Source organism: Myripristis murdjan, chromosome 12 (genome assembly GCF_902150065.1).
Source record: "Myripristis murdjan chromosome 12, fMyrMur1.1, whole genome shotgun sequence".
NCBI classification, from domain to species: domain Eukaryota; kingdom Metazoa; phylum Chordata; class Actinopteri; order Holocentriformes; family Holocentridae; genus Myripristis; species Myripristis murdjan.
In genome coordinates this window covers 13077813-13091822 of record NC_043991.1, presented here as the reverse complement: position 1 = coordinate 13091822, position 14010 = coordinate 13077813, and the positions used below count along the sequence as shown (strand labels likewise).

The following is a 14010-nucleotide window of genomic DNA, read 5'->3' as shown; positions in this document are numbered from 1 at the left end:
TGGTGGCTTGCCTGAACTAACATTGTGCTCAGTTTCTCAAAATACATGCACTACATCTTGTACAATTCGCTCACTGTATGTTCCTGTATCAGTTGTCCATGATTGGGCGTTTCCAATTAACCATGCCAACGTTCCCTTTCCTCACGGGGGCCTTTACAGAATGTTCATCATCCTGTGGCCAAACTGAGTTCTTACACACATAAGGAACTGGCAGAAGAAGAATTGGCATGCCAATTGGCATACCCTGGGTATTGGCAAGGGCCTCACAAACCAATATGTACCACAATGCATGAGTCATGATACAGCTTGTGCCACAATGGCTTGCTGTTCTCAACAGAACGGACTGAAAACGTACAACAGAGTTCACAATACAACCTACTGCAAAGAGCATAATAAAATTAACAGTGTATTATATAATAAATCAGGTGATACTGCCACAAAACTCCTGCTGATTTCTTAAAACAGAATTGGCAAAATTCAATACAATGTAAATGTCTAACATCATATGAAAACGAAATGCATAAACATACATATTAAGAGAACTGAGAGGAGTATCCACTTTTTTTGCACAGATACAGTATAGTAACAGCACACACATACACACACTAGGAGTGAGTGATTTAGACTTAAAATAATATCACAATATTTCATGGTAATCTGCGGAAATGATATTGAAGACGATATAAAAAAAAAAAAAAGACGGCGTGGGGCAGTAATGGTTGAAAAAATACATTAGCCTAATTTCTTACTATTTCTTATTTCACCATCTTAATTTTAGTTAATCCTTCACCTTAATTTAGTGTTTTTATAGTTTTTTACTGAGCTCACCCTGCTTGCCCCACCAACCCAAAAAACACAATCTTTGTCCTTAATGTTTTTCACCCACAAATCCGTTTTCACAACAGCCAGGTGAGCTGCGTTTGTTGTTAATGACAGATCAAAACAGCTGAAAGTAACATGTTACTGAATGACACTTCCTTTGTCCAATAATTTCTCACAGCGAGGCACTTAAGGTGCCATAAAGGTAATGAATTTTGATTCTACTAATTCTACTAATAACATGTTTGTGTGTCTGGGAAAACGAAAGTGCTGGTTACATGTTGATGGTGACCACAAAGTGGGTAGGTGGGGGGGAGGCGGGGGGCAGTGATGTGAAACTAATGGCGCTAATGGGAAATCCTGAATGGGTTTAATTACAGTGTATTTGGGCGGCTGTTAATATACCTGGCTTTTAGTCGTGTTTGTTGTTGTGGTGAGAGAAGGCTGCAGGCTGCGTGGTCGGGCATGCAAAACCATCAACATGTCATCATGCTGCTATATCTTTGATATCAAGATATGACACTTTTTTGTGTATAAAGTTATACCGGTATTATCATGAACAATATGATGTGGCACAGCCCTAACACACACACACAGACACACACTTGGAATCTTACCACATCATGATGAGGAGGGAAGCCAAAGGTGTACTCTTTGCCCAGCAGATCATTGTACTTGTAGTTCACATTCTTGTTGATGTCATAGGCCCCATAGTAATCATAGTCTAAAACCTGCATATTAATACAGACACAAGCAAGCAGTTAGAGGCTAATCAATAAACCATCGCTGTTCCTAACTAGGCACCTGTAAATATTATTATATGATGTAAAACTTTGACTAAGTGGGAGAGAGGGAGGGAGGGAGGGACAGGGGAGAGAGACAGAGAGAGAGATAGAGGGAGCGAGAGAGAATCAAACATTTGGCAGGCGACAGTCTCAGTGTCATCTATTATTGGCAGTCACTCAATGGCAGCAACCCTGATCCAACAAGTCTGGTGAAAAAATTGCCTCTTAATTGTTTATGTCTTTGCAATGCTTCCTGTCAATATGCGGAAATCATTACAGCGCACATATGCTTGTGCATGTGTGAACATACACTGTGTGGTTGTGTGTGTGTGTGTGTGTGTGTGTGTGTGTCTTACAGGTGCAGGCCCATCTTTGTTGAACCAGCCTGGTCTCTCCCAGCCATGTCTTTCCTGGAACACACAGCCCTGCTCCGTCAGGACCTAAAACAAACAGATAACAAAAAAAAAAGGCACAAATGAAGCAAACACACACACATACATCCAGAGGATATTTACTATTAAATTATTAATTTCCAATATTTACATATGAAATATCACTTTACATTCCAGCTTTAGAGCAAAATAAATTATATTTATGAAAATATTCAAAGGGAGTTTCACATGTATCACTGCCAGGAGACATCTGTGCCTTTTTAAGTAAATTTTAAAAAGGGTCTGTTCTCCATTCATTCCCTTGCTCAGCAACATCCCTCTTCACATCTATGCAACTGAACACATTTGTGCACAGCACAACTCCAGTCTTCTACTGTACAACAACACTGGATCATTGGAACAGCTTTGCTTTGCTTTTATTGCTGCCCACATCTGTGTCTTGCTTCTATTTGTCTGTGTTTTGCTCTCACCATAACGGACATGCTTCACTTCATGAATATTGTTTTAAACTTGTTTTGTGATTTCAGGTTAATTTTAGGCTGCCAACTTCATGCCTGGCCAGGGACTACAGATGAAAATTAGCCTCCTGGCTAATTCTCGCATAATTCTGGCAGTAATGTTTCTTAATATGCACTGTCCCTGAGCAATAAAGTGAAAAAAAATTAAATAAATCAAATAAGAGCTTCAGAGCCCTGCTCAAGAGCACTTGGACTGCAGTTTTTAAGTATTTAAATCCACTGCAATAGATTGTCTACACAGAAAATTGGCCTCAATGTTAAAAACTTGTTTCCAAGGAGGGGTTTATGTGATGGGATGGTGACTATAGGACAAATTGAGATGTGTATTCCACTTGATAATCATTGATTTCAGAGCGCTGTGTGTTGAAAAGAGCTACTTGACTGCTCACCATCCTCCTTGTTGACAGTCGCCCACAGTTGGTAGGTATGTTATGCTATGCTCTCCTCCTAGCAGGCAGCTAGGCTGATGGAGCAGGGCTGTTGTCTCCTGCCAAAACTTCCCACACCAAGCTATATTTACCATCCATGCTACCGAGGTGGAGAAAACGTGTGAGCTACTGTGTCAGAGATGGCCTGTTTTTGCTCTAAAATGATCACGTATTTGCTACCTAAAAGTAGACTCTCGTTATTTGCATAGGGGCAGGCTTTTTGGGTGATAAAACCCTTAAGCATGTCTCGCTACTTTTGCCAAAACCATAATACATATAGTCGTGACTAAGAGCCAGAGCCAGTCTCTTGGACAAAAGCTCTGCAAAAACAATTATACTTGAGCAGATTTTTCTATCTCTCCTTCATCCTCAATAAAAACACATTTTTCCGAGGCTCTATAACAGTAACAAGGCTGGTTGCTAGGTGATGGCCCTTGCTGAATGATTAGCAGGTTTCTAATGGGCTTGCAGCCGAGGGTTGGACCAACCCCATTTCACAGGGAGTGTACTCTCTGCCAGGCTTGTAGCCTATCTACCTGAAAACTGTTATTTGTGTCTTTGTATTATGACAATGTACCATAGCTGTCAAGCATTACTGCAAGCGTCATAATTATACAGAACATAATAATAGCTGACCCTGTATTTGTTGCCATGCCAATTAGGGCCATTTACTGCCTCTCGAGCCGTTGCTGGCGGAAGTGGGATTTAGACCTCGTCATGACTCAGTGTTTTATACTAAGACAGCAGCGCTGCCATGGTCACGTCAAAATAAAGCTGCATGCTGTCACATTGTTCTGTGTTACCTTGGCAGTGTATGTCCATCATGTAATCCTTTTCAGTTCCATACATATATATATATTTTTTTTTTTGTGTGCCACTGCTGATGCAGATAAAGAGAAAACCAGTCGTCATTGAATTATTTAAGGCTGAAATCTCATATAATAACAGTTTTATGGACATTTGTCAAGAGTGAAATCTTTTTAAAAAGTGGGGTCAGATATACAGCAAAAATATATCATTCACTAAAGGCTACACTAAATGTGTTTTTTTTTTTCTTTTTAATGTTTCTCTGTGAGAAATTGTGAGGAAAATATACCACTAACAGCAAAATTTTACCACCCCTGAATTGCTTTGCATCTTCATTCTATGCGAAATGAGACAACCCTTCAGGAAAGCGAGTTAATTATGCATCAAAGGCATCGGGGAACGTAAATAATAAAATATGCTTACAGAAAGCAGCACACAGAAGCTGCAGAATACACTGACAATGATTGCTAATACGGTTTGTTTGACAATGATCTGCTCTGTAAGAATGCGACAAGGGTGTACAAAATGTCAGCATGTGTTAAACTGTGACAGTTAAAGGTAAATGAAGTCTGGGACAGAAAAGCAAGGCTAAGTGGGCCATTAATGCATAAAATGTGGGGGTGAGGCCCATTTAGAGTGTGCCAGGGTAAGGAGAAAGAGGAAGCTGAGTGGCATCTGAGATTACGCTACAATATTGAGGCTAAGTGTATCATTTATAGCCATGCTGACAGGTATCACATTAATAAATGAGCTAGCAGCCTGAGATACTTCACTGCTAACTGCCTTCTGTCTGAGAGAGAGGCAGACAGGGAGCATAGGGAGAAGGAAAGAGAAGCTATACAGACAAAAAAAGGTCAGAGTTTGACCAGTAATAGCATCTTTGGAAACACTTACATCACTTTCTTCAACAGCGGTTTAGATGCTACATGTCATATCCTGACACAGACATGAAAACACACAGTTTGTTGCTCATTCCTGTTTGCAATTTGTACACAAGTATGTAAGGGCCGCCAGTTTAGAAATGTGCTGTTTAAAAATGAAACGAAAATGATACTGCTTCACGTTCACATGTACGCTCAACCACGCAAATCTGAGCATCCAAGCAGCATAATTTATATGTTGATTTGCCCTGTCACCACATTGCTATCTCAGTCAGCCAATCAGGAAGCCAGGGTTACAGAGGCTAATAGAGGGAGAGAAACAAGGCGCCTTTATCTTTCATGCACAATTTAACACCTGCCTGTCTCGGTTTGTCACAAGATCTACAACAAATATGAACATTAGAATATGACAAGAATGAAGAAGACGTTACAGAGAAAGAGAGTCAGTACAAAAGGCATAAAAAATAAGCACTACAGGGTGAATAGGGCGAATGTTAGGGATGATGTAAGAAAGATGACTGTCCAATGAGAGAGAGAGATGAGTGATACAGGGGAGAGGAAAAGGACAGGAATGAATAGATGAAGAGGAAAAGATGGGAAAAGACAGGTACTGTGAAAGAAGACCAGAGTTAGTCATGCAGGCCAGAGCGTCAAATCATGCAACTTTTACGAGCACTGGAGGTGATCAAAACTGTCTTGTCAATTTACATGAAAATGCAGGCGTTCCTGTGACTTGAAAGCCCCCCTTTCCAGTGATTTCATGACCAGAATCCTTTTCAAAAGTCTTCGTCAGACAGTTCAGTGATGCATAGTTATCTCCACTGATGACAGTTTCAATCAAAATGAGTCTCATCTGTGTAACGTGTAAATGCATCCCTTGCGGTGATTTCAGGCATTGCAAGTAAATGGCTGCAATCTATCTGAATGCCAAATGCGCCAGCGGCACACTGATGTTGAAATGCCAAAATCAGCTGGGTCATGCATCGCATTGTCAAGCATTCATGGACAAGGCAGCAAGACCAGCAGATACAACAAAAAGAATTAAAAAAAAACACAGATCTACACAATAAAGCAAATAACAGGCAGCAACAAGGGATAACAAATGCTATTTTAAAAAGTATCATCTAAAATGCAACTCCACTTTGGGTTTCATTCCAAAACACATATTTATTTGGAATATGGTAATTTGAAATGCTGTTTGTGACTGTGCCGTTGTTGTTTTCATGTGGGACCCAATATCATGTGATTTCTAAACAGCTGGTACTCTATGTTAGTGGTTTACCACTCCAGCATCTGCTTATTTAAAAACTGGGTTCATCAGCTGCAAACGTGACACTCACCTCGTGCGAAGCGGTGCCAAGCGTGATGCAAGTGTGTTTGCTAGTTTCCAACAGACACAGTTGTCATTTTCCTGTCCAGCGAAAGTAAATGCACTTGTGCCCATCTGAGCGCCCATGAGTGTGCTGGTTTTAAAATGAGATGTGGTCAGGCACATTGTCGGCACACTGTTATCTTGGGGCAGTTGAAAGTGATTGCACAACTGACCAACAAAAACCAGGTCTGAAGTCAGTGGGGCAGTTTTTTCTGTTATTTTATGATGCAGTACCAAGATAATACTGTGCACCTTCATAAGCAGGTGCCAGTGCATGTGCACTCTGCTTCTTACACACAAAGGGACGCCTTTACGCTCATAGGGATGCCTTGTTACACACACAGGGGGGCCTGCTTCACCTCAGGGAGCTTTGCTGGACTCCTGCTGATGATCTACTGATGCACATTCACTTTGTGCACGAGCAGATCATTTGCCCCTGCAGAGAACAAGAGGCAACGGATCTGGTGCATCTGGCAAATGCACTGACTTTTAAAGGGAACGGGAAATGGCACTCCAGTTGGTTTGTTGCATGTTACGCCCAAAATACACCCATGATTAATTAAGAGACTATGTACACCCCTTTTGGACAATGTGACCCTTTTTAAAATAGCAAAAATGCACTTGAACAATTGGAACAATCATACATCAATTCCTGAGATTTTCAATTCCTATTTCAGGAAGAGTTCTGAAAATGACTGAGGTCACTGGCGGGGGGGGTCCATGAGGTGAACTGGTCCCCATCTATGTTAACACGCCTCATAAACAGGGGTGGGGAAGTTTTCACACTTGGCTGTGGGAAGATTTTTTAGAAGCAAGAAGCGGCCTGTCTGTCTCAGCACTGCAGGATCCCTGAGACTGCCCACGCTGCATCAAAGAAGGCATAAGTCTCGCTTATCTAATTGAAACTGGTACAGCAAAACCAAGGTTATGTATCAAGTTTATCTGACCCAGAGAAAAATAAATGCGAATATGGTTTTAAGCATCTTATTAAATGAGTCATCCAGCCATAGTTGGAAGGAATGTGTCTGACTCACTATAGAAAAAAAAAAAAGCATGTTCTCCTGTTCAAATGTGTACACTGGAGATGAAACCTTTCATTTACCTGATGGAAGGGGTCCTTCCTCATGTTTCGGCTAGCCAGCGGCTCATCAAAGGGGAACACCACAGAGTAGTTTTTAGCATATGACTCATGGCTTCTTTCTCTGATCCAGCGATTGTTGTCTGTCAGGGAGTTATGGAAACGCCTGAGACGGGAGCAGAACAATTCAAAAGATTAATTATAGAAGCAACAGTTCATTAAAAATCATTTAGACATGACAAAATATATATATATATATATCAATCATCATTGTGATTGCTGATACAATTGAATGAAATGCCAATAGGAAACTCAATCCCCTGTGCTGCTTTTGAAGAGAGGTTCGATATTTGAAAGTCATTATTGTTGACTGATGATTGACTGATCACACACATTTTTGGTTTTACCTTATGTGTGAGTGCCAGGCAAAACTTGTTACTGAGTCTTTGTCACACATTCTCAATGGATGCTGTGTGTACAAGGAACAGTACATTTCATGACATGAGAGAATATCTGATTTAATAGTTAAAAACAGTTTCCTGGACACAGAGTAGGCCTAGCCCTGGATTGAACTTAATTTAGAATAGATATTCAACATAAAAATATCAGTTTAATCAAGGACTAGGCTCCACGACTAGACCTGATAGAGTCATATATTTAATCTTCATCGATTGATTGATTATTTATCTCATTTATGTGTATAATTCCAAGACAACATTTCAACACATAATACAATAACTTAATTATACACCTTCTATGACTAAAAAGGAGCAGAAAGAAAAAAACCTTATGACATGCTCCTTAATAATAAATACATAACATAAATACAGATGGTCTACCAATCATTATTATTGTCAATATTTTTAACAACCTTTTCCTACAATCAAAAACACCATCTGAGCATAAATGTTTCTCAAAAAGTTCATATTGTCCAATTATTCTTTTTCTATGCATTTTCTTGAAGTTAAAAGAAGTTAAAGAAATGAATTCTGTGAGAATGTATAGGCATTTCTGTGTTCGACCACTATGTTCTACCTTTGCAATGCTGGATGTGATGTGTTTTCAAATGTTAAAGCAACTACTCCAGATGCTATGGTTGTCCTCACTAAGGCTTTAAAGTGCCAAACTCCCATATATGCTTGGATACAAAATGCAGACTCATGTTCATGTCAATAGATTAAAGGTGAAGGATCTGCACTTAGAAAGAATGCCAAATGCTGTTCTGTGCTGGTGCAGTCGGCACATTTGGAGAGAGGAGACGCTGTTGCCTCCACCCACAGTTGGACCAGTTATTAAACATGACTGAACACACTATCCTACAGCTATTTCGTATCTATTATTATATTCAGAAATAACTCAGCTGTTTTTTGTGTTAACGCACCTTATGTCATATCCATACATATCCTTTTCAGGGCGGCCATGTATAATCCAGTGAGCCAGCTCTCTGCCACAGCCACCTCCCAGCATCATACCTGTAGAAACAACATGCAGGCGCACACACACACACACACACACAAAGGAGGCAGAAAGAAGAAAAAATAATGAACAACATCTAAAATTCATGCTTCAAATCTGCTGCAAGACATAAAAACCCATCCCTGAACACACACCAACACACATTATTTCTCTAATGCACATCTAGAGTACTGCAGGGTTCAGTGCAATAATTTGTGCTCATGTAGAAGACAAGGGAGCAAAGTCTGAACAACAAACATGGCTTCTCTGTCCCCTGTCCCCTTTCACTGATGGATGCCTAGCTATAAGACTGTGCCTCATCAATTCATGGAGAGGAGAGGAGAGGAGAGGAGAGGAGAGAACAGACGAGGCTGAGCACAGAATTTTTCTCTCCTCAGGCAGAAAGAGCCAATGTACGTCAAATGCCCTACAGAGGATTCTTTTGACCCTCGTTTCATCATTTGACCTTTGCTCACAGCTGCCCCTGAGTGGTTTGACATCATCTGTCCCGGCCAATGGCCACCACACTCTGTTTATTTCGGCCAAAGACAGGAGAGTCATTATCTTATCCATCCAATCCAAAAACTTCTAGGTTAATGAGCTGCTGCCTTTTAGCAGCATCATTCTTATGTTGCACTGCTGGTGATGGCATAGTTTATGTATATTGAGTGCATGTGTGTGTATGTGAGAGTCTTGTATGCGTTGAGGGGACAGCATCAGTATGCAGGAGCACAACCAGTGAGTGCGCCCATCCCTCCTTCATCCATCTTTCCCTCACGGGCCCATCTCTCATCACTTCACTCATCTACAGGCGATGTCACTCTGGGCCAAGCCTGGCTGGACGTTTGAATGGAGGGAAGGACGGATGGAAGGAAGGGCAGGGGGTGGGAGGAATGACGGGAGTTCACCCAAGACATCGAGAAGACAACCAGCAGGGGAGGTGACACTGATAAATGTCGCCCAAGATATCCACGCTGATGTGTGTGCATGTATCTGCGTGTGAACCCCCATGCTCTTGCTTCCATTCATCTTGTCATCCCTATCTCTGATCCGCCGCTCTCCCATTGTATTCGCCCTCTCCTTTCCCGCTCTCAGTGTCTCTCCCTATTATTGTTCGTCTCTGTTGCACAAACATATCTTCCTTTCTCTGTCTGTCATTATGTCCCTCCCTCTTGTCTCTTGTGCTTCTCTCTCAATCATTCTCTCAGATTTCCCCCACAATTTTGCGCTCTCTTCTCTGACATTTATAGAGATGCCACTAGTGATTCAAAAGTGTCATTCAAAGAGAAAACTTAAACCCGTTGTCTTTACCTTTCTCCTTCCCTCTATCCATTTTCTTCTCCCGTCTCTCTGCCAAAGTAGATGGACTTTGTCAGGCCCCTTCCCCCACCTCTCCTTTCTTTCCTGTGTCCTTCACTTCAAAAGCTTTCGATTTAGAGCTCCTCTTCACCATGCCCATCATCCTTCCATTTATCCCTGTCTCTCCTCTACCATAGCACAACTATTCAGCATACAATAGGATGAAGGGAGAGGAGTGAAGATTTGGCTGCTGACCTAAATATAGCAAAAAAGACTTATGCCACTTAAAAAAATTATAAAGAGCCTAGTGGTTCTCTATATTCAAGTTGCACTGCCTTAAATACAGATAATTGTTATTGTTTTATTACATGATAAAAAGCCTCTGTCAATATAGCAATAACACCTGGGAAGACATTCTGTGCTGTGATTATGAGTAAGACGGGGACAGAATGAGGTGTGAGGTGCAGCCGCTGACAGCACTTAAGAACCCATAATCAAGAAAAGCCTGAAAGATATGAGTTTAGTGTGGTGGTATTGATACTATGAATAAGTCAATGTTGCCAAGCAACAAATACAAATAGAATAATAGAGTTTTTGATTGCTTAGCAACTAAAGTGAAGTCCAGCAAGTAAAATGAAATCACTGCAGGCTTAAAAAGTTCCTACACCACTCGATGATGGATTTTTTTTTTTTTTATTTTTTTTTTTAATGTGGATCTGTCAGCTTTGACCCTGTGCTCTCTGAATCATCACCATCACTTCCAGCAGCAGTAGCTTGTCTCTCCTTCGCCTGAAAGATGAGTGTGTTCATGTGCGTGCATGCACTCTAGGGTTGCACAATAAAATGATTTTCAACCAAAATTTCCATAAAGCGACATGCAATTACTACATCGAAAAAGCCTGTCATTTCATAAAGTATATTTATATCGTGCAGTACATTCACAGCCGTTAGCGAGGAAGAGCAGCTCTGTCTCCAGTCTGCCCTCTGAGCACATGTGGGAGAGCTGACCAATCAGAGGCCTTACTGAACAAGCAGCTGGTGTGTGTGTGTGAGTTGTTTGAGCATGCATTGAGTTTGAAGACTACAAGAAGAGCTGGCTTGCCCTGTTATGACAATTGTTTCATGATTTTGCTTCACTGATCACCATTAACTTAAAACTGGTATCATAACTCCTTGCCAATCCTCTGTTAACTTGGCCAACTTTTGAGACTTTTTTTTTTAATCTCTTAAGTCTCTGAACCTCTTGCTGCTGAAGTAGCTATGATGGCTCTCTATAGTCAAAAAAGGAGCCTAGGAGCCATGCTGTTGTAAATGTGCAATAAGAACTCTTGCGCTCATATAATCCTAGAGTATTGTTGATTTGGATGAAAGTAAATGTAAATCAACATACTACTGGTAATTGCTTATTACTACTTATGACTTATTAACTACTTATTAACCTTATTACTAATTGTACTTATTTTGTACTTCTTTTTACTATGTACATACCCCTGTAAATATGCCATTCTGCCTGTAAATATGCCATTCCATTCATTTCCTATTTATTACATTGTACTTAATGTTTATACTTGTATATAGAGGTGTACATATACTTTCTATCTTATTTTACTTTCACAGTGCTGGAGTTGCCATCACATTTCACTGCTGCTGTACATGTACAATCATGCATGTGACAAATAAAACTCTTGAATCTTGCTATGAGAAAAGACAATGACAAAAGTGGACATCATCAACAAGACCCTGCCTGGATAAGACTGGTGAGGATGTTTGTGTGTAGATGTGTGTGTGTGTGTGTGTGTGTGTGTAGGTAGGGAGTGAGCATTTGGGTCATCCTTGTCTCTAATTGTAAGGTCACTGTTGCCAGCTGTGTTACCAGGCCCATTTCAGTGAGCTCCGTCCCAGCTTGACACATTAAAAACACACACTGCTGGACGGATGGACCACAGTCTTACACCCCACTCCATTCAAGGTATAAACATGCATTGTTTTAGTGGCTTACTGTGCATGAATAGATTGCCCTTGCTTTAAAAACTGTTTTGGCAATCTACAACAGGTAAGGAACGGGTTATCTTTTGTGAACCCAGACTTTACTAAAATATTGTCCGGCATTTATTAAAATGGCACAACTTCAGGGTTCACCGCATTACTGAAAAACTCACCACGGTGCTGCACCTTGTCAGCACAATGCAGAGGGATAATCGTTGAAGTTTTCAAAAACCACGAAAAGACTCCCCCGGTACAGTAAGTTTAAATGCAAACCAAATGCAATCACATTCTGTTCAGTCCCAGTCACAAGGTCTCCTGAAGCACCACAGGCAAAACTCATCTCACTGCTCTGACTCTCTTCAACAGCTGCTTCCGTCTCTTTACACATCTCCCATTCTTCCTCCTATCTATCCATCTCTGCACCACTTACCGGCACTGTTGAAGCCGCAGCCGAGGAAGAACCCTCTGACCTCTGGAGCTTCTCCCATCAGAGGCTTATGGTCTGCTGTGAATGACTCTGATGAGAGGAGGAGACAAACATCCTCAGCACACAGCTCAACACACAAGACGCATACTTTCCCCAGTGATAAAAAAAAAAAAAAAATCACCCCAAATGGTTCCTGTGACAAAAAAAACCAACATTTACTTGGTGAAATGTCAGATTATGCATCGATTTCAGCAAAATGTATAACCTACTGTCTAAAGCTGTGCACAGTCAATGAAGAATAGAAATTATTTCTGCAGCACTTATCAATTTCAGAAATGGAGAAGTGAAGAGAGAGGGGGAAATGGAGAGGCAAAAAGAGAGAGAGAGAGATGGAGAGTGTGTCAAGGTCATGTATTTCCCCATGGCAAGTGAGTAAAAGGGCTTAAGCATGCAGTCACACACACATAGACATACTGTCACACACGCACGCACACACACACGTATCACCATACTTACGAGGACATTCCTTGACTACATTAATTCCTCTAGCCCTAATCCCTAAACGTGACCATCACCAAAATATGCCTAACTTTAAACCCTTACTCTAAACTAAATCTTAATCTTAATTCAAACATCAACTAAAAACTCGTAAGGAATACTCTTACTACTACTTTTTGGGCAAAATACCTTTTTTCGACTTACCCAGACTAAAACAAGCTGTTTGATACTGTTCTCAACTCTAGATGTCCTGTAGCATTTCGTGTTACCTTAACATGAAGACTTAAAGTCTGTGGGAGTCATTAGCATCACAACAACTCATATATTTTAAATACACATCTTGGGAAAAAAAAAAAAAAAGATAGAGACCACTGAGATAGATGGAAGGATAAATGTGTTACAGTTCCACCACCTAACTTCTCCTAGTAAATAAATAAATAAATAAATAAATAAATAAAATATAAATGAATAAAAAACTTCTACAGTTCAAGGGTTTTGCTAAGCCCAGTGAGTTAGTGTTAGCCAGTGGGCCATTGGCTTAGCACTAAATACTCATAAATACTCCTAGAATGAGATCCTTGCACCAGATTTGATTCAATGACTGTAGCCTTTGTAACAACATTAGGCTGTAAGAGTGTGTGTGCTGTTTGTAAATCAGTCAGGTTGCCAGAAAATGTAAGTCTATGCAGAATGTCTCTAACCGAGTTAATACTGCCAAGTGGTAGTGTGTAACCTGAATACAAGACCCAGAGGAAGAAAAACCTAAACGAGCCTTTTGAAAAATGTCCTGCCTGAGTTTTTTTTCCTCATCTTTCTACCTTTGTGAGACACTCCATGCTGATGACATACAGCTGTATATCTGTGTTTCGCCTGATGATCCTAGCCCTGTTGATCACCTTATTCGCTGTACTGAACATAACCTGCGGATCTCCCAGAACTTTTCCTTTTACAACCAAATAAGGATTAAACAAAAGTCATGGTTTTTGGCCCTAAGTTCAAGTGGGATAAGCTACTTCCACATTTAGAGATCTTGGCTCATAAGACAAAATATATGGCCAAGAATCTTGGTGTTTTTAGAACCTGATCTTAACTTTGATATCCACTTAAGTAATATCACCAAAACAGCATCTTATCATCTCTGAGACATTGCCAAGGTTTAGCCATTGTTAATCCAAGGAGAAACTGAAAAATGTATGCATGTTTTATGTAGTCATCTTGACTATTGTAATTTTCTCCTGTCTGATCTACTTAGGTATGCTCTTGAC

At 40.5% G+C, this 14010-nt stretch overlaps 1 protein-coding gene across 1 annotated transcript in view; it reads right to left on the bottom strand.

The window, feature by feature from the left end:
- sardh (sarcosine dehydrogenase) overlaps nucleotides 1-14010 on the bottom strand; it is a 58605-nt gene that overhangs the window by 22541 nt on the left and 22054 nt on the right. Inside the window, exons 10-14 of the mRNA XM_030065991.1 lie at nucleotides 12251-12337; nucleotides 8462-8552; nucleotides 7105-7246; nucleotides 1961-2044; nucleotides 1437-1550 (exon numbers count right to left, since the gene is read on the bottom strand). Coding sequence (XP_029921851.1) covers nucleotides 1437-1550; nucleotides 1961-2044; nucleotides 7105-7246; nucleotides 8462-8552; nucleotides 12251-12337 — 518 coding nt within the window. The remainder of the gene's footprint in view (nucleotides 1-1436; nucleotides 1551-1960; nucleotides 2045-7104; nucleotides 7247-8461; nucleotides 8553-12250; nucleotides 12338-14010) is intronic.